The 26,268-nt window shown below is 41.1% G+C and overlaps 1 protein-coding gene across 21 annotated transcripts in view; it reads right to left on the reverse strand.

Annotated features, from left to right (window-relative positions):
* PLEKHA5 (pleckstrin homology domain containing A5) overlaps nucleotides 1-26,268 on the reverse strand; it is a 257,099-nt gene that overhangs the window by 93,023 nt on the left and 137,808 nt on the right. For 20 of the 21 annotated variants that reach the window (XR_012636164.1, XM_074938104.1, XM_074938194.1 and 17 more), the window contains 4 exons: nucleotides 25,180-25,263; nucleotides 24,111-24,231; nucleotides 16,354-16,458; nucleotides 750-822 (listed from right to left, as the gene is read on the reverse strand). Coding sequence is in view for 19 of the 21 variants with exons in the window: in XM_074938104.1 (XP_074794205.1) it covers nucleotides 750-822; nucleotides 16,354-16,458; nucleotides 24,111-24,231; nucleotides 25,180-25,263 (383 nt within the window). In the remaining 2 variants the exon portion in view is untranslated. The remainder of the gene's footprint in view (nucleotides 1-749; nucleotides 823-16,353; nucleotides 16,459-24,110; nucleotides 24,232-25,179; nucleotides 25,264-26,268) is intronic. The other variant, XR_012636165.1, reaches the window with a different exon arrangement.

Here is a 26,268-nt window from a genome sequence, read left to right on the forward strand (position 1 = left end):
ATTTTCACTTCTGGGTATTTATACCAGAGCTGTGCCAGAAAAGCCCCCTTTTATCTGGACCAGGCAAGCTTGTGGCAGATGTCCAGTGCAGGTACTCCACAGGGAATGGATACATTGATCTCTCAAAATGGATTGGTAAAGAATTTTTAAAAGAGCAGAGAAAGGAGATTTGGGGTTCCTACAACTGGTATGGTGGGGAGCCAACCTCCTTCGTTATAGCCTTCCCACACACAACCCTCATATGAGGGGGGTGGCTGGGTCCCAACAGTGGATTGGCTGGGACCAGCATGGATAAGGGGACAGTCCCCAAGTATGCGGCAAGGGTTATGGAATTACTTGCACTGTACTAGTCTATCTGCCACATACTCCCAGATATTTAAGAATAAAGCTGCAGCTTAATTAAACCACATCCAGTGCCTCCTGTACTCCTTCTGGCAAAGCCAGATAAACACACAATGTCAGCAGTTGGTTTTGACCTGGGAAGTGCAGCTAGTTCTACTAGTGTGCTGATTTTACATGTCAAGTTAACCAACAGCTCTTTGCACCCTTCCATCAATTAGAAGACAGGATTAGCTTTATTTTAAAGGTTCAATTGTAGTTGGAGGCAGGGAGCAGAAGGGGGAAGGGGAAGAAGAGAACAGTTTATGTCAACAACTGTTAAACTTTTTTTTTTTTTTTTTTTTTAAAGATGCAAAGATTTTCCTGTTTCTAAAGTAAAACAAAAGCAAACCTTTCTAAAGAAAACTTACCTCTGTAATAGAAGAGACATAGATCAGAAAGCACAAACCATCGTTTCTTCCACAGCTTCATACCAGTACTATCCTACATTAAATCAAAGTGTTCAAGTAAGCATTTGTCAGACGATCAACAATTAATGCCTCATACTGAAAACAGATCCCCTGGTTTGCAATGATTTTATGTCATCTATTGATTTTCTTGTTTAAGAGCATGTTTTATGCACATTTGATTTCTTAACACAGTCCTGACTTTAAATACCAAGCTGATTACCTAGAAAGCGTACAGATGATCTAATTTAAGATTAAATGAAATACAAGCCCATTATTTTAGGAACCTAGAGACTACAATTTACAGTAAATGGGAAGAAGGAAATAAACATGTATGCTTTTTTAGAGGAACTACGTGAGCCAATATTTTAAAAGCTATCCTTATCTTTTCTTGTCTTTCATATCAAGTGTGCGCCAAATTCCCTGCTCCACCAGTATTCATAAACCTATAGCAAATTTCTCTCCAACATAAAAAAATTTATTCCTAAACCAATTTCATTTGCTTTTATGTATCTAACCAATTTGCAATACATTTCTCAGAATGAAGGACTGCCACGACTACTGCAGTGTAAGTAAGATGAAGCTTTGCGGTGTGCACATCCTGGTAAAATAAGATTTAATAAATATGTTAATCTACTCCAAAAAGAAAGGTATTTGTGAATTTTAAAAGTATTCTCGTAGTGAATGGGATTTAAAGTGATATTCAAGGATGGCACTATAGTAAAACCCTAAGCTTTATATACACTCGAAGAAGAGAATATGCTATAAAAAAATTAAAAAAAAGAGAGAGAGTCATCAAATTTTTTGGCTGCTCTTTTCAAGCTTTGCTCCCTAGGTAAAAAACAAATATTACCCAGAGTGTAAAACCTACTTTTTCTGAATAATTTTATCTATACTTAGTAAACCCTCTGCCACTGAAAGTTTTCATAATTAGAATATTTGGCACTATGAAAACTTGCATCAGAGGATCTCAAAATGCTTTACAAAACATTAATGAATTAAGTCTCAACACTGTCTGTGGTATTCCTATTTCACAGATGGGGAAACAAGACTCGTTCAAATGACCTGCCCTACCAAGATCATACACTACATCAGCAGTGGAGCTGGGACTATAACACAGGGATCCTGACTCCCAGGACTGTGGTTTAGCCACAAGAGCATTAACTTTAAAGACTTGAAATGCTTGTAAAAGCTTTTTTTTTTTTTTAATCTAAAGCATTCTTTTAACCCATGACAGACTATTTAAGAGGTTGTTTAATTGAGCCATCCAACACAAGACATTCTCTTACTCAACGACCTCAACTGATATCTACAGGGATCAAGAAGATTCCCCAAATCATGCCCATAACTGCACTACTACTCAAACATCATGGATTTTTTTTTTCCTTTCCTTTGAATCATCAGGCCAAGATGCAGAAGAGTGGAGTTGATGATTAGGGTATGGCAAATCCTCCAGTAAAGTGAATACATTTGTATATATTTGTATTTGCACGCTACTATTTGTTTTCTTCTAGTTGAGTGTCATTACACAGCAATTGGACAGTGTTTTCCATCAATGAGAAAATTAAGAATTGGTTCTAGACTCAGATTTGGTAGAAAGAATATAGAATGATTTGAGAATGATGTTGTGTGTAATGAGCTTACACATCCTGAGACTCAAATTACTGTTCTGTATAATTAAATACAGTAGGAATGCTATTACTAGATAACTTGTCAGAGAATGAAAGCTGTATGTACTTTAACTGTAGCTCTCTGAAGGTTGCATCATACCCAGATAACACTCTTAGATCAGCTGACTTGTATCGCCATCATTGCAAATACTTACACAGCACAGTAATTTATAGCATCCCCTTCCTATCTGAAGTCACCATTCAAACGTTAAGAGAATAAATGAGTCTGTAAGCCCGCTCCAACTGAGTTTACCTTAAAATCTATCTGCTGCACTCTTTTCATTAGTGAAACAAGACAGGAATTACATCCTAAAAGGGGTTTGAACATTAGTATATAGCAATGAGGAGAATACAACTTTTACAAAAATAGCATAGCTCTGCACCTTAAATTTACTACTTCTCCCATAGTAAGTCTTTTCTACACAATAGATCTCCATTCTTGAATATTTCAGCACTACCATGATATACTAACCTGACATTATATATCCCTTAAGAAATGAGTAATATGTAAAAGGAACTTCCCCCTCCTCCTGAGCATTCCAGTAAAGAAAGTATCAAATTGTTTTAGCAACGGAAGTATATCTTCCTATAAAACAAATTGCAAAGACACAGCTCAGTATAAAAAGGAGAGGTTACTCACCAGTACAATAACTTGAGTTATTCAAAAACTTTTACCTCTGTGGATGCTTCACTGTAAGATGTATGCATGTTTGTGTACTCTCACTATCTCAGGCCACTATCTCAGAGGTGTGCCTTGTGCTCCCACGTCATGGTCATGTAAGGAGATATGGACCCACCACCAATCCAATTCCTTCTTAACCACGAAGCCTGGAAGACTCCGCAGCATAAGAAAAGGTGGACAGGAGGTGGGGCATCCATAGAGAACAAAAGATCTCAAAGAACTCAAGTTACTGTACAGGTAAGTAACTGGCTCTTCTAGTATATGTCTCTAAGGATGCTTCACTGTAGCAGATCCCCAATCAGTCTCTCATCACTGACGTAGGTGCTGAGGAGGCAAATCAAAGACAGTTCAGAGGACTGCATCACTGAAAGTAATGTCAGCTCTAGATGCAGGTATGATGGCATAATGTTTGGCAAACGTGAAATGAGGACCAGGTTGCAGCCCTGAAGATTTCCAATATGGAGACATCCTTAAGGAGGACTACAGAAGTGGACTGAGCCCTAGTGGAGTCAGCTGTCACTCCGTGAGGGGGAGGTACCTCAGCAGCTTAACAGAAGGTCAAGATACAACCCAAAACCACTTCAATAGTTGAGTGGAAACTAGCTGTCCCTTCATCTTTTTGGCAAAGGATACAGAGTCTGGGAGAAGCCCTGAAGTCTTAGTTCTGCCAAGGTAGAAAGCCAAGGCACTTCTGACATCTAATGTGTGGAGACTAACTTCCTCCCTCGGGGTATGGAACTTAGGATATAATAAATGGATCTCTTGGTTGATATGAGATTCCAATGATACTTCAGGGATGAAACGAAGACGGAGGCATAACATGACCCTGTCATAGTAGGAAGCAGCATACTATGGTTCTGACATGAGTGCCCCAAGTTCTCCCAGCCATCACCTCAGCCAGAAGGATATCAAAAATGAAGCCTCGAGAGAGATGTGAGAAGGACCAGGCAGCCTTTGGCTCAAATGGGAAGTTGTTTACGACGCTGAGGACCAGATTACGGTTCCATGGGGAAGTGTGGTTTCGGACAAGAGGGAATAACTTGTATAAATCCTTAGGGAATGGTTTGTGGTTTGAGAGGCAAAGAGTAAAACCCCTTCTATAGGTAAGTGGAAGGCCTTAACGGTGGCCAGGAGCACTAACTCAGCTCGCTGAAAGACCTCATGTCTAAGTCCAATAGGTCATTTGGATCCCTAGAGTGGAGCTTCTGAGGATTGCAGAGTGGTGAAAACACCAAGAATGGAAGCATTTCTATTTTGGCAGTAAGTCTTACAAGTAGCAGGTTTCCTGATACACAGAAGGACTGACTGAACATTGGCCGAGCAGTGAATTCTGTGCCCGAGAACCATCTAGGAGCCAAGGTGTCAGGTCCAGAGACGAGAGGTTGGGATAGGTCAGGACACCTGAGGTTTATGACAGATCTTCCCTGAGGGTAAGGCGGAGAGGCACTGCCAGAAAACAACGTCCCACACTTGCCTCAGCCACAATGGTGCTACCATGATAGCCCTCGCCCACTCTTATCTCAGTCTGAGCAAAGTCTTGATGATTAGAGGAACAGGCAGGTAAGCATAGAGCAGGAAGTGGGGCCAAGATTCTACTGAGGAATCTCCCGAGGAATTGTGGCCATATGCTCTTCTGGAGCAGAAGAGATGACATTTTACATTGCTTGAAGTTGTGAAGAAGTCTACCTTAAGTAGGCCTCAGATCTGGCAGGTGCTGTGGAAAATGGAGCCATTCAGCTTCCCATGCATGGTCCTGATGGACGGTCCTTGCTCAGGAAGTCTGCAACTGTGTTCTGAAGACCTGGCTGGTAAATCATGGAGATTTCTGTGTGATGTAAAAAGCATCAGTCCCACAGCCTTAGCAATTCTGTGCTTAAGGACTGGGATCTTGCTCCCACTTGTCAGTTTTTGTACTGTACAGCTACAAATTACCCTGTTGTCTCACATTACCCTTAGAGTGTGCCCCTCGGTATCACAGAGGAAGTGCTAACACACAGACAACCCTTAGTTTCAGGATGTTAATGTGAAGCACTCTCTCTTGTGAGGACCATCTGTCTTGTGCTGTGGCACCTCACAGATATGCCACCCCCCCGAACCCAGGAAAGAAGCGTCCATAATGAGCTGTTTCTAAAGTGGTGGATGTGAAAATGGAGTTCCCATAAAGACCTTTAGTGGGTCTTTCCACCACTTGAAAGAGTCTACTATTTACATAGGCATGGTGATTTGTTTGGAAAGACTGCCTGTTTAGGGTGTATGTAGTCCTTAGCCATGCCTGAAGACACCTGAAGTGCATGTATGCAGTGTAACAAACAAGGAGACCAAAACGTAGCCCAGCCGTTGCAGGCAGGTTCTTGCAGTTATTGGGGACCATGCTGTAAAGATCAGTCCGGACATAGTGAAGAATCTGTCATTGGGCAGGTAAGCCCAAGCCGCTAGGGCAGGGGTGGGCAAACTTTTTGTCCCGAGGGCCACATCGGGGTGCGAAACTGTATGGAGGGCCGGATAGAGGAGGCTGTGCCTCCCTAACGGCCTGGCCCCTGCCCCCATCCGACCCCTCCCACTTCCTGCCCGCTGACTGCCCCCCCCTCAGAACCCCCACCCATCCAACCCCCCCGGCTCCTTGTTCCCTGACTGCCCCCTCCTGAGACCTCCGCCCCAACTGCCCCCCCCGGGACCCCACCCCCTATCCAACCCACCCTGCGCCCCATCCCCTGACCACCCCAGAACCTCCGCCCCATCCAACCGCCCCCTACTCCCTGTCCCCGACTGCCCCCCGAGACCCTCTACCCTTATCCAATCCCCTGGCCCCCTTACCATGCCGCTCAGAGCAGCATGTCTGGCCACCCCGCCGGAGCCAGACACGCTGCTGCGCTTAGAACAACGCTTCCTCAGCTCTCGTCCCCTAACGCCCCTACTCTACTTGCGCTATATTGATGACATCATCATCATCTGGACCCATGGAAAAGAAGCCTTTGAGGAATTCCACCATGATTTTAACAATTTCCATCCCACCATCAACCGCAGCCTGGTCCAGTCCACACAAGAGATCCACTTCCTGGACAATACAGTGCTAATAAATGATGGTCACATAACCACCACCCTATACTGGAAACCTACTGACCGCTATGCCTACGTACATGCCTCCAGCTTTCACCCGGACCACACCACACAATCCATTGTCTACAGCCAAGCTCTGCGATACAACCGCATTTGCTCCAACCCCTCAGACAGAGATAAACACCTACACGATCTCTATCAATCATTCTTACAACTACAATATCCACCTGCGGAAGTGAAGAAACAGATTGATAGAGCCAGAAGAGTTCCCAGAAGTCACCTACTACAGGACAGGCCTAACAAAAAAAATAACAGAACGCCACTAGCCGTCACCTTCAGCCCCCAACTAAAACCCCTCCAACACATTATTAAGGATCTACAACCTATCCTGAAGGATGACCCAACACTCTCACAAATCTTGGGAGACAGGCCAGTCCTTGCCTACAGACAGCCCCCCAACCTGAAGCAAATACTCACCAGCAAACACATACCACACAACAGAACCACTAACCCAGGAACCTATCCTTGCAACAAAGCCCGTTGCCAACTGTGCCCACATATCTATTCAGGGGCACCATCACAGGGCCTAATAACATCAGCCACACTATCAGAAAGGCTCGTTCACCTGCACACAATGTGATATATGCCATCATGTGCCAGCAATGCCCCTCTGCCATGTACATTGGTCAAACTGGACAGTCTCTATGTAAAAGAATAAATGGACACAAATCAGATGTCAAGAATTATAACATTCATAAACCAGTCGGAGAACACTTCAATCTCTCTGGTCACACGATTACAGACATGAAAGTTGCGATATTACAACAAAAGAACTTCAAATCCAGACTCCAGCGAGAGACTGCTGAATTGGAATTCATTTGCAAATTGGATACAATTAACTTAGGCTTGAATAGAGACTGGGAGTGGCTAAGTCATTATGCAAGGTAACTTATTTCCCCTTGTTTTTTCCTCCCCCCCCAGACGTTCTTGTTAAATCCTGGATTTGTGCTGGAAATGGCCCACCTTGATTATCATACACATTGTAAGGAGAGTGATCACTTTAGATAAGCTATTAACAGCAGGAGAGCGGGGTGGGGGGAGGTGTGTTACATGCTTTGTGTGTATAAAAAGATCTTCTACACTTTCCACAGTATGCATCCGATGAAGTGAGCTGTAGCTCACGAAAGCTTATGCTCAAATAAATTGGTTAGTCTCTAAGGTGCCACAAGTACTCCTTTTCTATTTGCAAATTAGCAGCACATAGCCCAAAATGTGAAGTTACAGAGCATCAAAGGAAGACATCTGACATCCAAAAAAGTCATCACAATAGCACAACAACAGTCTGATGATTCTGATTACCAGCTATCTTAAGCAGCGCTGCTTAGCACTCATATTTTTCTTAAGGAGTAGCTGATTCTAAAAGAATGCTTCTTAAAAAACATAACTATCTTGACAGCCAAGAGAAAACAATCACAGCAGCAAATACTGGCAAAGACATTCAGCCCTCTAAGATGACTTTCCTAGTATTACCATATATTCAGTGTCTTGAATTTAAAATTGTCTAAATCTTCAGACAATAATCAAAAATGTTTGTGTAAAGCAATCTAATGGTAGAATGTTATTGATCAAGAGGTTTTTGCCTCAGGTTCACACACTCATGAGAAGTCCTATATCTCAGCACAAAACTGTCCATTATCCAGAATAGGACCAAAAGTTGCCTGATGAATGAAAAGCAATGAACTTTTGTTATACAAAGGGATATTATATGTAGATCTTAAAAAAGAATTTTAAATGCTGCTTGTAAAATGATGGTACTAAACAAGATCCACAGGCTCTGCATAATGCAAATGTAACCCATATGCTTTATTTGCAGCATATAACTTCGTTCCTCCACCTAAGTGGAACAGAAACGGTGGGGAGGAGACATGGATCTTAGTTGGATACTCTCTCTCAGCACATGTGCAGACAGCAGGGCAGGGAAACTCAGTTAAAGACTCAGAAACTTTCAGAATAAGGTGGTAGTTACCAGACATGTTCAGTCGATGCTCTGGGCTGTATATAAAGTTTTCATTGTGGACAACCCATCTGGCAGGTTATATCCTAGTCGTGCTCTGAGAGCGGAGCCAGAGAGCAAAAGGGAGTACGGATTTTAATAAAGGAGTTAAGAACAACCCTGTGGACTCAACAGTTGATGGATGCAGAAGCAAGAATTGGTTTGCTGTGAGGGCTAGGTCCCAATACCTCTACTTTGGATGCAAGTGAGTGCAACTTCAGCTTTACTGACTAAGGAAGCCCTCCATTAGGATAATGTTTGATCCACCACAGTATGTTTTATGGACCCAGAGGGACAGGTGGGGGAAGTATGTGTTACGTGTCACAGCTATAGAGCCTATAGAACATATATTTAGCTATCAGCTAACTGCTTTAAACTGGGATTCTGTTTCAGAAAGAGAATGGGGGCACTACTTAGTGAGGTGAGGATTTGTGAATTCTTGCCTGATTTAGCTGGGCTTATAGGGAGAAGACTGTGCTCTAGAGAGAGGAAATGGATATTTTATATGTGATCCCAATCCCTGTCACACTTTGGATACAGGGTACAGACTTCTGTTTCACCAGCAACTGAGAGGACCAGTCAGCTATTAACACAACAGCTGGAATGATACCAGCTGTGGAGATCCCCAGACTGTTTGTTTGCCTACTGGGTTCTGAAGTGTTTGAGAGGACAGAGATGTTGACACTTCAAGCTTTTTCCAGCAGTTGACAAGAACATCTGAGGAACAAAGGGGAAATAGTTTTACTTTGTGTAATGACCCATCCACTCCCAGTCTCTATTCAAGCCTAAGTTAATTGTATCCAGTTTGCAAATTAATTCCAATTCAGCAGTCTCTCTAAAAGTTGCAATTCTTCAACAAAAAAACTTCAAAAACAGACTCCAATGAGAGACTGCTGAATTGGAATTAATTTGCAAACTGGATACAATTAACTTAGGCTTGAATAGAGACTGGGAGTGGATGGGTCATTACACAAAGTAGAACTATTTCCCCATGTTTATTCCCCATTCCCCCCCCCCCCCCTCCGTTCTTCAGACGTTCTTGTCAACTGCTGGAAATGGCCAACCTTGATTATCACTACAAAAGGTTCTTCACCCCCTCCCCCCCCCGGTAATAGCTCACCTTAAGTGATCACTCTCTTGTTACAGAGTGTATAGTAACACCCATTGTTTCATGTTCTCTGTGTATATAAATCTCTCCACTGTATTTTCCACTGAATGCATCCAATGAAGTGAGCTGTAGCTCATACTCAAATAAATAAAATAAATAATAAATAAAATAAAGCTTATGCTCAAATAAATTTGTTAGTCTCTAAGGTGCCACAAGTACTTCTTTTCCTTTTGCGAATAAAGACTAACACGACTGTTACTCTGAAACTTCTCAAGCTCTGAAGATTCAGATTTCAAGGCCAAAATGGACCGTTCTGATCATCTCATTCGACATCCTGTGTAACAAAGGCCATAGAACTTCCCTAAAATAATTCCTAGAGAACATCTTTAAGCCCTGGTCTAGACTACGAGTTTATGTCAAATGTAGCAGTGTTAGATTGATTTAACCCTGCACCCATCCATACGACGAAGCCATTTTTGTAGACTTAAAGGGCTCTTAAAATCGATTTCTGTACTCCTCCCCGATGAGGGGTTTAGCACTGAAATCGACATCACTGGGTCGAATTTGGGGTAGTATGGACGCAATTCGACAGTATTGGCCTCCGGGAGCTATCCCAGAGTGCTCCATTGTGACCACTCTGGACAGTACTTTCAACTCAGATGCACTAGCCAGGTACACAGGAAAAGCACCGGGGAACTTTTGAATTTTATTTCCTGTTTGGCCAGCGTGGTGTGACCATGCAGAGCTCTATCAGCAGAGATGACCATGCAGTCCCAGAATCGCAAAAGAGCTCCAGCATGGACCGAATGGGAGGTATTGGATCTGATTGCTGTATAGGGAGACAAATCCGTGCTATCAGAACTCTGTTCCAAAAGACGAAATGCCAAAATATTTGAAAAAAATCTCCAAGGGCATGAAGGACAGAGGCTATAACAGGGACCTGCAGCAGTGCCACGTGAAAATTAAGGAGCTCAGGCAAGGCTACCAAAAAACTGAACAGGCAAACAGCCACTCTGGGTCAGAACCCCAGACATGCCGCTTTTATGATGAGCTGCAATCAATTCTAGGTGCTGCTCCTACCACTACCCCACCCCTGTATGTGGACTCCTGCAAGGTGAGGGAGTCTCCCGCAACAGGGATGAGGATTTTGGGGACGAGGATGATGATGATGCGGAAGATGAAACCATTCTCCCAGACAGCCAGGAACTGTTTCTCACCCTAGATCCAATACCCTCCCAAGGCAGGCTCCCGGACCTTGTAGGCGGAGAAGGCACCTCTGGTGAGTGTACCTTTGTAAATATAATACATGGTTTAAAAGCAAGCATGTTTAATTTTCCCTGAAGACTTGGGATGCATTTGCAGTCAGTACAGCTACTGGAAAAGTCTGTTAACTTGTCTGGGGATGGAGCAGAAATCCTCCAGGGACATCTCAACGAAGCTCTCCTGGATGTACTCCCAAAGCCTTTGTAAAAGGTTTCTGGAGAGGGCAGCCTTATTCCATCCTTCATGGTAGGACACTTTACCACGCCAGGCCAGTAGCACGTAGTCTGGAATCATTGCATAATAAAGCATGGCAGCGTATGGTCCCGGTGTTTGCTGGCATTCAAGCAACATCCGTTCTTTATCTCTCTGTGTTATCCTCAGGAGAGTGATATAATTCATGGTCACTTGGTTGAAATAGGGGAATTTTATTAAGGGGACATTCAGGTGGCCATTCCTGCTGGGCTGTTTGCCTGTGGCTGAAAAGAAATCATCCCCGCTTTTAGCCACGCTTGGAGGGAGGGGTGGAGGACGTTCACGCTGAGCTGTTCACATTTGGCTGGCAAGGATCTTCCCTGATACTAGTCACGCGGTGGGAGGAGGGGTGAAGCGATCATCCAAGAGAACTGGGGGGGAGGGCTTAGTTGGGTTTGTGCTGCACGTTAACCCGAAAACTGCAGCCCCTCCTTTTAAATGGCCAACCCAACGGGTGCTTGGTATGGGAAAGGAGGGTGCTGCTGTTTGAAACCATTCACCATGAAAGAGTCTACCCACTGTTCCCTAAAATGTGTCTTTTTAAATACTACTCTACCGTTTTTTCCTCCTGCAGCTGCAGATGTTTCAACACTCCCCCTATCATCTCCATCCCAGAAGCTAGCGCAGATACGAAGGCGAAAAAAACGCACTCGCGATGAAATGTTCTCTGAGCTCATGCAGTCCTCCTGCACTGAAAGGAGGCTAGCGCAGATATGAAGGCAAAAAAAATGCACTCGCCATGAAATGTTCTCTGAGCTCATGCAGTTCTCCCGCACTGAAAGAGCTCAGCAGAATGCATGGAGGCAGACAATTGTAGAGTCCAGGAAAGCAAAAAATGAACGTGAGGAGAGGTGGCAGGTGCAAGATGATAGGTGGCAGCAGCGTGATGAGAGGAGGCAATGCTGAGGCTACTCGAAGAGCAAACTGATATGCTCTGGCGTGTAGTTGAGCTGCAGGAAAGGCAGCATGAGCAGAGACTGCTGCTTCAGCCGCTGGGTAACCACCCACCCTCCTCCCCAAGTTCCATAGCCTCCTCACCCAGACACCCAAGAATGCAGGGGGAGGGCCTCCGGGCAATCAAACCACTCCACCCCAGAGGACTGCCCAAGCAACAGAAGGCTGGCATTCAATAAGTTTTGAAGTGCAGTGTGGCCTTGTCCTCCCCCACCCCACCTGGTACTTCCCTCCTCCCCCACCCCTCCTGAGCTACCTTGGCAGTTATCCCCCTATTTGTGTGATGAATGAATAAAGAATGCATGAATTTGAAACAACAATGACTTTATTGCCTCTGCAAGTGGTGATCGAAGAGGGGAGGGTGGTTGGCTTACTGGGAAGTAGAGTGAACCAAGGGGGCGGGTTTTCATCAAGGAGAAACAAACAGAACTCTCACACCGTAGTCTGGCCAGTCATGAAATTGGTTTTCAAAGCTTCTCTGATGCGCAGCGCGCCCTGCTGTGCTCTTCTAACCACCCTGGTGTCTGGCTGTGCATAATCAGCAGCCAGGCGATTTGCCTCAACCTCCCTGCCCATAAACATCTCCCCCTTACTCTCACAGATATTGTGGTGCTCACAGCAAGCAGTAATAACAATGGGAATATTGGTTTCGCTGATGTCTAACCAAGTAAACTGCGCCAGCGCGCTTTTAAACATCCAAATGCACACTCTACCACCGTTCTGCACTTGCTCAGCCTATAGTTTAACAGCTCCTTACTACTGTCCAGGGTGCCTGTGTATGGCTTCATGAGCCATGGCATTAAGGGGTAGGCTGGGTCCCCAAGGATAACTATAGGCATCTCCAATGGTCTGGAAAGTACGTTCCCTTCTTGCAGCTGTTCAAACAGACCAGAGTTCCTGAAGATGTGAGCATCATGTACCTTTCCCGGCCATCCCACGTTGATGGTGGTGAAACGTCCCTTGTGATCCACCAGAGCTTGCAGCACCATTGAAAAGTACCCTTTTCGGTTTATGCACTGGTGCTTGTACTGCCTTGGTGCTCCAGTCCCAAGATAGGGATATGTGTTCCGTCTATATGGGTTCTGCCTATGGCCCCACCACAGTTAGGGAACCCCATTGCAGCAAAGCTATCCACTATGACCTGCACATTTCCCAGAATCACTCCCCTTGACAGCAGCAGCTCAGTGATTGCGTTGGCTACTTGGATCAGAACAGCCCCCACAATAGATTTGACCACTCCAAATTGATTCCTGACTGACCGGTAGCTGTCTGGAATTGCAAGCTTCCAGAGGGCTACTGCCATTTGCTTGTGAACTGTGAGGGCTGCTCTCATCTTGGTATTTGTGCGCTTCAGGGCAGGGGAAAGCAAGTCACAAAGTTCCATGAAAGTGCCCTTACGCTTGCTAAAGTTTCGCAGCCACTGGGAATCATCCCAGACCTGTAACACTATGCGGTCCCACCAGTCTGTGCTCGTTTCCCAAGCCCAGAATCGGCATTCCACTCCATGAGCCTGCCCCATTGCCACCAGGATGTCCAAATTACCGGGACCCGTACTTTGAGAGAAGTCTGTGTCCATGTCCTCATCAATCTCATCACCGTGCTGCCGTCAGCTCCTCGCCTGGTTTTGCAGGTTCTGGTTCTGAACATACTGCAGGATAACACACGAGGTGTTTACACTGCTCATAACTGCCGTGGTGATCTGAGCGGGCTCCATGCTTGCTGTGGTATGGAGTCTGCAGAGAGCAGAGTTGCAGCGAAAGCAGTGGATGACGATGGTTAGCAGGCCTACTGCACTGTCTGCTGCCAGCAGCACCAGGACACAACAGTGGCGGTGTTGGTGAGCTGAACTGAGCGGGCTGCACACTTGCCATGGTATGGCATCTGTAGGAGAGCAGGAAAGCAGAGTTGCAGCAGAAGCAATGGCTGATGACCTGCGAGGTGGATTCAGGAGAGCAGAGTTGCAGCGCAAGTGGGAGCCCATGACAGCCAACATGGAGAAATTTGCTATTGAGACAAGAGCAGGAGAGCAGAGTTGCAGTGGAAGCGGTGGTTCGATGATGACTGTTAGCAGTCCTACTGCACCGTCTGCTGAAAGTAGTATGGCGTCCGCATGGAAAAAAAGCGCAAAATGATTGTCTGCCATTGCTTTCACAGAGGGAGGGAAGACTGACGACATGTACCCAAAACCACCCGCAACAATGTTTTTTCCCCATCAGGCATTGGGAGCTTAACCCAGAATTCCAATGGACGGTGGAGACTGCGGAAACTGTGGGATAGCTACCCACAGTGCAACGGTCTGAAAGTCGATGCTAGCCACGGTACTGTGGATGCACTCCGCCAACTTAATGCGCTTAGTGGACACACACACAATCGACTGTATAAAATCGCTTCCTAAAGAAACAGACTTCTATAAATTTGACCTAATTTTGTAGCATAGACATATCCTTAGAAAAAACATCCAATCTTGATTTAAAATTTATCAGAATACCCCATGGGTAAATTGTTCCAATGGTTAATTCCTCTCACTATTAAAATTTTTTACATCTTACAGCTGACACTACATACTATGGTCGCACTAGAAAGATGAGAAATCATCTTTGAGAGAAAATCAGAGGGGAATGTGTTTTGATGTGTGCAATGAAGTTAGAAAATGTTATATTTCAACCTTATATTTGAATGTTTGTAACAAACAAAAGGGGAAATCTATAAGGAACACCAGTAGATTTATTGTCTAACATTTGTTTTGACGTTATTCATAGTATTTACAATATTTTAGACTATTTACAGTGTGCTGTGTCCATTAAATGTTTAACTAACAAAACATATGTTGTACTCTGAAATTGACTGGGAACTGTTAACATCCACTTATCAGGGTTTTACATACAATAGCCCCGAGGTTTAACTCTGTGTAATGATTTTTGAGAAGTCATGGAAAGACAGAACTGTGGTCTGCCTGGAGCTAAGGTGAGGTGCAGGAAGAAGGGGTGTGTAATATTGCTTGAGCTCTACTGCCCCCCCGTTACACTAGCTAGAGAAATAAATCATGTGTGTTAATGGGTTAAAGTGCAGCAGAAAAAGAGATGTTTTTCTCTGCCATCCTTCCTAATTGAAACTGGAATTTGAAAATCCAAATGGCTTTTTTTCCTTCTTACCCACCACTAACAGTAAGAATTCTGCTGGCCAAATTATGCTGCTGCTACCTGTACAAAATTGTGGTCTTTATGGATTTAAATTAGGATAACTGATCATCTCATTTATTAGAATTCATTAAACAACTCTGTTCTTGGTGCAAAGTAGTAGTATTTTCTTACAAATCATTTTTATTTCTTAGTATAGAATGTATTAATTGGTTTGAACATTTTGTATGGGGGTTAGGCTATTAATTCCACCACAATGTTTTTTTCAGTACAATTTCTTTTTCCTGAACTAATATGTTAACTGGACATAAATTAAGAAGTGAAATTACTCCAGAAATTCAAAAGCAGCTTCTTTTCAAGCCATAAAGTAACCAAAGAGGAAAGCCCACATAACCCAACCTTATGGTCCTTTAGCCGGCAAAGGCTGGATAAAAGCATGGGCCGAGAGAAGAATCTAAATATGGAGGAGGAAACCCACTGCCACCCCAAGTGAAGATCAGCCAGTGCTTAATGTAGTTAAATGATCAATATTTTTAATTCTCTACCTAAAAAAGACAGAGGAAAAACTATTTCAGGTCATCTGTTTGCAACACAGTCAACTGGACTATGCTTGGCAATTGTGAGTCCAATACATACATACATACATACATACCCCCCCCCCAAACCCCATGCCTCTATTTTCACCTAAAAACACCAGTTTGTTTTCCAGTAGCACCCACGACATGCTAGAAAAAGAGGTGTTCTTGCCCTAAGATCCAATAGTCCTGAACTGCTGATTGCAAGAAAGTACAACCAGTTAGGAGATTTTGAAAAGCAGAAATGGCAAAAAGCCATTGACTTTCAGTGGGATTTGGGTGCCTAATTGCTATTTATACTTTTAAAAATCTTGCCCTTAATGTACATTAGTGACTAAAAAAATCACAGTTCAAACACACACACTCCCAGTATATATATACTACCAATGTTCAAGCCAAAAAATATCCCCCAATAGCCATCCCAGAATAATAAATAGCAAAACATTTGGCCACTCACTCTTGTCCCATTTTCCCACCAGTTACGATTTATTAACTTAGTCTTCCATTCCCAATATGTATTTGCCAGACACCCATCCCCCAAATCCTTCAGATATAACAGGTCCCTGAATTTACAACATTGTACCTTTCTCTTCTTATGCTTCCCAAAGAAATACAACAAGTAAACCACTATTCTGTACTTCCTGGCTGCCTTTATTCATTTTTCATTGTGTATTTTATTTAGTAGGTGATATAAGTTAATGAAAGGCAACACACATGCACCAGAAGATATTGTCATCTTCGCTCCAATGTTTCTAGCATTAGGTTTCACAAACTATTGTCCTGCATACAACAACAAACAAGGAAAAAATATGAATACCTGCTTGTAAAGCCACCCCCGTCTGATGACTGGTGCGTTAGGATTCCTCTTTATTGAGTTTGATCTCTTTCCAAAATTATGAACCTTCTTTGAAGAGCGTGATGTCTACATGGAATGAACATGTTAGAAAATGCACCATCAGTGTCTGTTAAGTCTAGGAAATTGTCATACATTTCTTCCCTCAGATTTTTGTTCTCTATCCATGTTTCCCCTTGAGAATTGCAGGATATTACTTTGTTCCTTTTTAGACAAATAAGTATGGTAATTGCCATGCTGTTTCTGCTGGTTCCAGAATTTCTCTAAATTTTTTGCAGTGAGAAAGAGAAATCCCAGAGCATAACAGGATCAAAACATTTCAAATAGAGATTTAATAGATTTTTTTTAAAAACAAAAATACAGCTGACTTTATTCTAAGACAGGGCTTGAAGAGCACTTACAAGACAATACAAGTACTAGCAAGAGAACTAAAACTATGATAGATGGCAAAGCAACGCCTTGGTGAGAAAAGCCCAGCTTTCTTCTGTTCCCAGCAAAACCCCAATAACTGGAAAAGAGGTCAGATTGCTACAAGGGTGCAATCTCTGGCTTCTGATTGAACCTTACGTATCCTCCTCCGGTGAAATACTTTTATTCTGTCTGTTCTCCCCTCACAATCTTCCCATCATTTTCTCTTGGCTGCTACAAAAGGGAGAAGATCTTCACTACTCTACATCTTGCGCCAACAGATGTTTTGGTTCTCCTTCCCTTCTAACTCCAGCATCCTTTTCTCGTGATGCTTATAGCTTTTTTCCAAGCTGCTACAGAATGAAATTAAAGTGATTCTTGACAGTTTAGAAGAGCAGTTGTGAAACTAACCAGAGTCCTATTTTTTTCCACTCTTCTTCTGCCTCATAAAGCAGTAAGTAGCAGCAGAGGCAGTGGAGGGGTTCACTGTGTCTTGAATACTGCTCTGCATTGGTTTACATTTAGTTTTTATTGGGAAAGTTACTGTTGCAAACAAAGGATAGAATCCTATTTTTTATATTAAAAGCTTAAATTCCGCAGAAATTAATGGCTTAGAGGCTGGCGTATTGACAAGGAAAAGGGCAGGGGACTAGGAAACAAGAATCCTAGGTTCTGTTCCTGGCTCTGCTACAGATTTACTGCTTTACTTTGGACAAGTCATGTAACTTCTGCACCTCAGTTTAATCTAACACTGATGAGATAAAATTCCCCTTTAAGGTAGTGAAGTAAGGCCTTAACTGGTGTTTGTTAAGCTACTCAGATGAAAGGTCCTTATAAATGTGAATACTATTATTGCTTCTCGTATCTACAAACTTGTATTCCAAAAATTATTGCCTGGATATGGGGTTGCTTTGTGGAGGTGCTTTCTAAATTTGGATTTATGCACTTAGCTGTGGTCTATAAAACCTCTAAATTAGAGAAACAATTCCACAAGTTATGAGGGAATGACAAATCTGAAAAGTGTACAAAGACATGATACAGCCAACACAAATGCTGAATATGGACAATCATGGCTTTGCACTCAAACAAACAACTGGCTATCTTAGTAACCCAGGCGAGGACAGCTCTTTGATAGCATAAATTAAGCAGTGGGAGCATGGTCACCATTTAGCTGTTATAGAACAACAGAGCATAGAGGTGTACCTCAGATTAAGAACCAACACAATAATAGATAAAATTTCATTGGGAATTGATTTTCAGAAGAACAAAGACTTTAGTGTGCCCACTGTGTAACTGTTGAATTTCGACTCTGCCTGTAACAGAGTATTTTCCATATATATAGCAGACAACATTAAGACACCAGCACCAGCAACAGAGGAGATGAGGGAGAAAAAGAAAAAAGTATTTTTAATTTTAATACAAAATTCAAAAGGAAAACTATATTATATATTTTTCTGAAATTCTGGTTTGTATTCTCTTGAAAGCATGCTAATAATGTATTTCTCTACTAAGTTTGCAAAGCATAGATTATTAATAAAAGTACATTCTGACACTACAAAATTTTTAAACAGCCTTGTTGAAATGAACAGGACATTTAGATTAGATTTCAAAGGGATTTTTCATAATATAGTAGCACATGTAACACTGCATAATCTATTTTACCTTAATAATAATACGCAGCTTTTGTGAACAATATTATTCTGTGAACAACAGCATAAGGTCTTACAATAAAAAAAGGTTTACAGTCCAAAATCTTTATTAAAGTGTTGACTTAAGCTCACAAGATGAAAAGCAAGGGTGAAGAGGCTGTTTTAAATTCATTTGGAAGTAAGGCAGCTGAACAAAATTTGGTTTAGAAAAAAAGCTAAAGCAATTTAAAATACACACACAATTCAAAACAAAAGTCAAAACTGCTCTAAAACGCAACATTTTGGTTTGGGAAACTCAGTCCACTTTCAGGAGAAGTCAGTATATGTTGCTCGGAAGATTTATTTTATAAGAAGCAGAGGAAAGAATGCGAAAGAAAAGACTATTCAGACAGAATAAATTGAAGATCTGCTCTGACAACTATTCATTAAGATTCCAAAACTTGGAAGTTGTTGTGACAAATTTAATTCAAATTATTATGTTTAAGTTTTAATTTTTTTTTAAAATAGATTTTCATAATTTTTCATAATTGTTTTCACAGACATTTCCCTATGTCCCACTAAAGAGCTGATTACTAAAAATGGGTGCAATTTTTCACCAAAATAAGTTATTTTTGGCTAAAATGCAGTTTTGGTCAACCTGAACTTTGAAAATTTGACACGCTTGCCAAATAGTTTGCCCAAAAAAATTCAAAAGGGAACCTAGCTGTCATTCACAAGACAGCCACAAAGTGTCTCAACCAGTGGGTAATAAGGGTGGTCTCAATCCCTCCTTTTTGAAGCTGTTCCATTCTGTATAAAATACTTGATTAATCCCCGGTGAGCAAGAGTGAGAACGACACTACAGATCGGGGGGGAGGGGGGGGTGGCGTGGGAAGTTAGGGCATTCACCTTGGAGACAAATCCCTGCTCCAATTACTATTTATACACAGTGGAACTGTCAACAGGAGAGAGGGAGCACTGAATGAATAGGGCACCCTATAGTCCAATGAATAGGGCATCTCCTGCAATGTTGGAGACCAGTTAAAATCCCTGCCCCACATCAGACAAATAGGGGAATTAAACCTGCATCTCCCATATCATAAGTAAATGCCCTAACCGCTACTCTAAAGGCTGCAAATGAGGAAGCAATTCAATTATCACCAGCAACCATTTGTGAATCTAGCCCTTCATTTCCTTTCCTTTTAAAAAAGGATGACTGGAAATGAAAAAAAAAGTTTTTGTTTGACCAGAAACAAAATGTGTCCACTTGTTTGAAATCTTTTTATTTAAAAAAAAAAAAAGAAAGAAAAGAAAAGAAAAAAACTATTGATTAAGCATTTTAAAACTAGGCTTGGAAATGTCAGTAATGAATTGGAAGCTTTCCCTTGTAATGTGTGTGGGTTGTGATGAGGTGAATCTAAGCAATCAATTTCTGCCAAATTTAATTTTTTGTTTAAAAATAAGTTTCTAACCCTTATGGTTGATAACTTTCCAATTATGAACCAATGCAGTGTTGCCTTCTTAATTCTGTAGGCAACTCCAGCATCAATGCTGCTTCAATCTTCCAAGTACTGGCAGGGAAATAGAGAAGACTGGGCAGTGCTGGTATTATTCAGAAGTTTGTGGGCAACAATGAACCTAACTAGGACCATGTCAGTTTCCCAACCCAATGTCTGCTAATGCTTGGGAAAGCTATGAAGTACTGCAGAGGTAGGACATTGGAGCCACAGAGATCACCATGAGACCTGTACAATTTTGCCTATGCACGTACATACCATGTTATTAAACAATATTCCCTGTATGTGCTATAGGGATTTGATCATATATTCACAAAGGCCTTTATAAAGATTTTAATACCATCTGCAGAATAAATGGAGGATACCAACTTTGAAAGAGAGACTGGAATAAGAGTAGAATAATGGAAAAACTCTCCCACCACTCCACCTTTTAGCAGCCATGAGGCTATAGAGGGAGAGTGCCAGGCTCTATTCACACCATCTTCAGTACGTTTTGGTCTAGGATGGGAAGGAAGTAAAAGAGCACCTTTTCCTTTCCAGAAACCAGGAAGTTGGACAGGTGGCTTTGAATTTAGAACACACTTGAGGCTGACTGGAAAGATGGCATGAACCACTCTGGCATGAATCTCCACTTTCTCCTTTGTCAGCATTTTATTTTATTTTTGGGTGAGAGAGGATAGGAACAAGAGAAGGAGGCCTGAGTGTTTAATCAAGCCCCTTGCTGCTTGGTCTCACTCAGCTCACCTCATCTTTTGTATCAGCCTCTGAATAGTGGCTTTAGACTCTAGTCAGCCTTTTTTGAACAAAACTGCAAACAGAATTTTCTACAAATATTGTTATGCTAATTCTGGATTGGTTTATATTAATAAAAAGAGCAGCATTGTACTCCCAAGAGCCTTGAAACATTCCTTTATCTCAACTGAGCTGTTCCCACCCAGTATGAAATTAATGATCTCCCCAACTAATTAGATAAATCCATTAGCAATTTTTATTAGTCATCCCTGAAAATGGTTGAGTTTACAAACAACTTTAATAAATTGCCACCAATATTTTTGCTTTTCTTAGAAATAACCAAATGTAGCTTTTTCTCTCTCTCTTTCCCTAGTTTATGGAGAACCTAAATAACTACTCTCCCAACTATTTTCTTTCTCGTGCATTATAATACTATTTTTAAGACAGACCGTGAGAGACTAGTGTTGGTAAGGCAGCCCTGGCACCTCAAGTCCTCTATTCATAGATAGAGGTGGACATCAAAACTGATAGCACAAATCTCCTCATGGCTGGGCTGAAGTTCCTCAATACTATCACTGAAGGGCCACTTCTAAGCACAAGGGAATAACAGTCTTAAATGCATTCAACCCATGGGCCCTCTGAAACTGCCAAAGAGGCTGATTAGTGTCAACTATGGTTTCTATGTTGCAGACGCTTGTCTTCGGAGACTGGACTATTAAAAATGGTACAATCATGGAAACAAGTTTATTTTTGATAACTGTGTTTAAAGTAACTTGAATACCATTCACATGAACATCTTAAGTAGTTAATTTAGTAATTGAAAAAAGAATAATGAGAATAGCTTTTAGTACAAAAACAAAAGCCTGATTTCTCTAAAAAGTATCTCAATAAATCCCATTCAATAAAAAAGTCAAAGCCTCTAACTTAACAATTTAGACGCTCATCTCCATTTCTTTCCAGTACATTGTTAACCAAATACAGTAAGTAGTTTATTTTAATTTTGTCTGTAAAAGCCCTAATTTCCTGACTGCCTCCCAAATGGAAGTGAATCTATTTCCCCTTCCCTTCATCCACATTTCACCCCACATAACTAACTCTAACACAGCTCTGTTGTAATAATTTTTCATCAGCATCACTGATGTCGTCAGCACGGTTCTGAGAAAAAGATTTTATTGTGCTTTTTTTGATGGCTGTCCCTGTAGGGGCTTAGCAACTATTGTAAGGTCATGCTTAACAATAGCTTTTTTTTTTTTTAATCAACACTGCTACTATTTTCTCAGCAACACTTAGATTAATGCATTTTCTAGAATCTGGAAGTCTTTTCTTAGTAGATAATGGTTTTAATGTAGGTCAAGCTTTTGCCTGACCTATTTGACTGTGTCCATTTAAACAAAAGCTGCTTTAACAGCAGTCTCCAACATGCTCAAAATGTTTTATTTTATGGGCAACCGTAAAATGTTTATTTTTTCCCAGAGAAAATAAACACGGTTTCAATCCAAACTTGCTGAAATTAAAGAAATTGCTCAATTAACACTAATACTTCAAAGTACATATGTTGCAAATTTGATTCATTTGCAGGAAAACCACTTTGCTGGGTACAGTCTTTCAGTGCCTAATTCAACAGTTTTGTTTGCAACTGAGAATGTAAAAATACTCAAGAAGAAATGTTAACTGTTGACTACAAGACAGATGGCACTACTAATCTCATCACTAACCAAGATATCATCTGGCTAACTTTTTCTGAAGATTATAAATCTATCCTGGCAAAACCCAATGAAAATTTTCAGTTTTGTAGTAAGTGAACTCTCCTTCTACAAAGTGGACTCAAATTGAAGGCTTTTGCTTCATAATATCTCTGAGAGGCACAGAAGTATTACCTCCCAGTTACAGATGGGGGAAACTGAGGCAAAAAGTAGTTAAGTTGATTTACCCAAGATCCCACAAGTAAGGCAAGGCCGAGAACAGAATTCAAGCTTCCTCACTTCCAGTCCTGTGCTTTAACCACAAGACCAGACTTCAAAACAAAAAACAGACTGATTATGATTTCATGAAAAGAAAAAAGAAAAGGAGTACTTGTGGCACCTTAGAGACTAACCAGTTTATTTGAGCATGAGCTTTCGTGAGCTACAGCTCACTTCATCGGATGCATAGCATATCGTGGAAACTGCAGAAGACATTATATACACACAGAGACCATGAAACAAAACTTCCTCCCACCCCACTCGCCTGCTGGTAACAGCTTATCTAAAGTGACCATCAAGTAGGGACATTTCCAGCACAAATCCAGGTTCTCTCACCCTTTCCCCCCCCCCCCCCCACACACACAAACTCACTCTCCTGCTGGTAATAGCCCATCCCTCTTTGAAACCTCTCTTTATAAGATGAGCTATTGCCAGCAGGAGAGTGAGTTTGTGTGTGTGGTTTTTGGAGGGGTGTGTGTGGGGGGGGGGGTGAGAAAACCTGGATTAGTGCTGGAAATGACCCACCTTGATTATCATGCGCATTATAAAGAGAGGTTTCAAAGAGGGATGGGCTATTACCAGCAGGAGAGTGAGTTTGTATGTGTGTGTGTGGGGGGGGGGGGGGGAAGGGTGAGAAAACCTGGATTTGTGCTGGAAATGGCCCTACTTGATGATCACTTTAGATAAGCTGTTACCAGCAGGAGAGTGGGGTGGGAGGAAGTTTTGTTTCATGGTCTCTGTGTGTATATAATGTCTTCTGCAGTTTCCACGATATGCTATGCATCCGATGAAGTGAGCTGTAGCTCACGAAAGCTCATGCTCAAATAAACTGGTTAGTCTCTAAGGTGCCACAAGTACTCCTTTTCTTTTTTCTTTTTACGAATACAGACTAACACGGCTGTTACTCTGAAACCTATGATTTCATGGGCTACTGAGCAATTTTCCTACCTAATTGCACTGAAATTCTAGTACTGGTGGTTGCTAGTTAAAATGTAATCTTTGCCATATGTAAATGTTGGTCTGTTCCCATAACCGCTTTCAAGGGCTGCAACCAATCCCTTGCAAATTGCTATAATTCCATACTCCTGCCATGAGGATGTTAGGTCAAATCTTGCAAAACACAGTGCAATCGTCCAATGCACCCTTACCTATATGCCCACTCAAACACACATTTGCTCATATACAAAACAAGATAGACGTCTAATACCAAAGAATCTCAGAACGTGAAAGTCATAAGAGCCAAGAACCTGTGACACAAATTACAGCTTTAGTGATAAGTTATTTCAGACACCTCAGCTTCCAAATAAAAACATTCAGGTTATCAAGTGCCCGGAGATATACATATGCTTTGTTTCTTTTTTAAAATGGAAAATTAATTACAAAGTTTCTCTTTAATTACAGTACTTTGTTCGCTATCTTATGAAATAATTGAATAATTTTACATTAATAAATAAATGTTGGATACAGTGACTTACTCTGCCCACAGGGCTCACTGGATGCACAGCATAATCTGATGTCAAATTATAGTTGGAAGCGTCACTTATTGTGCTTACTGTTCGTTCTTTCTTTTCTTCAGATGCCATAGTTGCAGCTGTCCTGAAAACAGAATATTCAATAACACTAGAACCTGCTGTGTGTGCAGACTGATATTAAAAAGTGTCCCTAAGATATTCTCTAATAGTGGTTTGTCCTACTTTTCCAATTTTGAAGCAAGCAATTCAGATTTCATGAGAAAATTATCTGCACCAAGTATTAAAAAGGTCATTAAATTGTATAGCAAAGACAAACTTAATTCTACTATAGGAAATTCTTAAAGTTGTTTTAAACTAATTCAAATTCATGGTTTACCACGCAGCACAGGTAGTAAGAGAATGCTGTACATCAATATCATGTTAGTGAATATCTGAGGCTCCTTAAGTGTTACTGAAGTTCAGTCTGGTAATTTGATTAGATACACAAGGCTCAACCACTTCACAACCAGAGATCAGGAATTACTACTGTAAATAAATTCTTGATTCCCCTAAACATTCAGGAAGGTTTAAGGAAATCATGTAATTCATGATTTATTCTGCAAGAGTAACGAAACAGTAGTCAACAAATCTATCATCCACCTGCTTAGCGAAGTTCGACAGGGCAATGAAATAACAATACTAAATGGAAAAGGAGTACTAGCTGCTACAGGAGATATGGACTGCCAACATATTCCAGAGCAATTCAAACGGATCATCAAAAATGTACCTTCTGGTAGCCTACTGGACAATTCTGCTAAAAATCTATTAGTTTACTCTGCATGCAAATTGGGTAGGGTAGCTGAAGTGAACAGTGAAATAATGGCCCCAACACTTCATTAAAACATAGAAAGCCCCATTTAGGTTAGTTTTTTTCTTTTTAATTGTTTTACTGTGCTTCTTTGGTCTTGCATTAGCAGAGTGCAGAAGAATTAGATTATAAAAAAATCAATTTCTACATTGATTGGCGCTCATTGTGAAATTTATGAATTAAGAATGCATGTATTTTATATTGTGCAAAGCATATTTCACTTACTGTTCATTCACAACAAAAATACAGTTATCCTGTGATGGCTGTCCTGTTACTGGATGCTTGCAGGTCACTTTCCGTTCATTATGACTGTGGAGAAGAGAGATAGGTATTTATAAAGTTTTGTATTTTGTAGTTTTCTGTAAAATTCTTTTAAGGATCTAGTGTAAGGTCCAAATACAAGGGAAATAACTGGACGGTTCCACGAAGAGTTCATTGTGACATCTGGAACTTAACTCCTGGCAACTGCAGATGTAAAACATTTGTGTGTCTTTGAATGTTGTGCCCTAACCCACACTACAGTTGAAACCTTGCCACCAGTTTATATTTAAAATAGATGCTAATATTGCTTCATTCACAGTATGATTGAAACCCTTATGGTAAATATTTTCTAACAATTTAGAGAGGAAAATAAAATATTTGAGCTTTTAACACTGCTCTAGGGATTAAAAAAACTAATGATTTGTAAACTGGCATTTGGCATTTTTCATTTAAAACTTCCAAGTAAAATGCCATGATATTCATAAAGACGGGAAACATTATAAACTCCTAAGAGCCAAAAAAAGAGAAGAACTACTTTACAGTTAGATATATACATAAAACCCATGTTTAATTTTAACTTCATCAAGCACAAATAAATTACATTTCATGGTCTTATTACCCCTGAATATTGTTTATGGCATCATAATTAATGCAAATGTCATAAGTATTAGTTAGGCACAATAAATTTACGCAACGAGAGAATATATTAAAATCAATGGTTTTGTAATGATGTCCTAAATTCTTCCCATCACTGTGGGGAAGATGTATGACTTTATAACATTTGGCACAAAACTTAAGATGCATTTCAAAATTAAATCAAATTTTTGGATTTTCTCCAAGTTAAAAGAGAGATTTAAACCTAGAATAATCTGGAGTAGTGTAACATTCAGCATATTTACTATGGTACAAATGTATTTTGCATGAGGTATTTAATAGAACCTGTATCCCAAGATCCTTCATGTAATTTAATAACAGAAGTAGGGGGAAATTAAAAAGGGATAAGAGAAAAATGTATGCTTTTACCTTAGAGTTGAAAAGAAACTGAGTCACTAA

The sequence above is a fragment of the Natator depressus genome, chromosome 1 (genome assembly GCF_965152275.1).
Source record: "Natator depressus isolate rNatDep1 chromosome 1, rNatDep2.hap1, whole genome shotgun sequence".
NCBI classification, from domain to species: Eukaryota; Metazoa; Chordata; order Testudines; family Cheloniidae; genus Natator; species Natator depressus.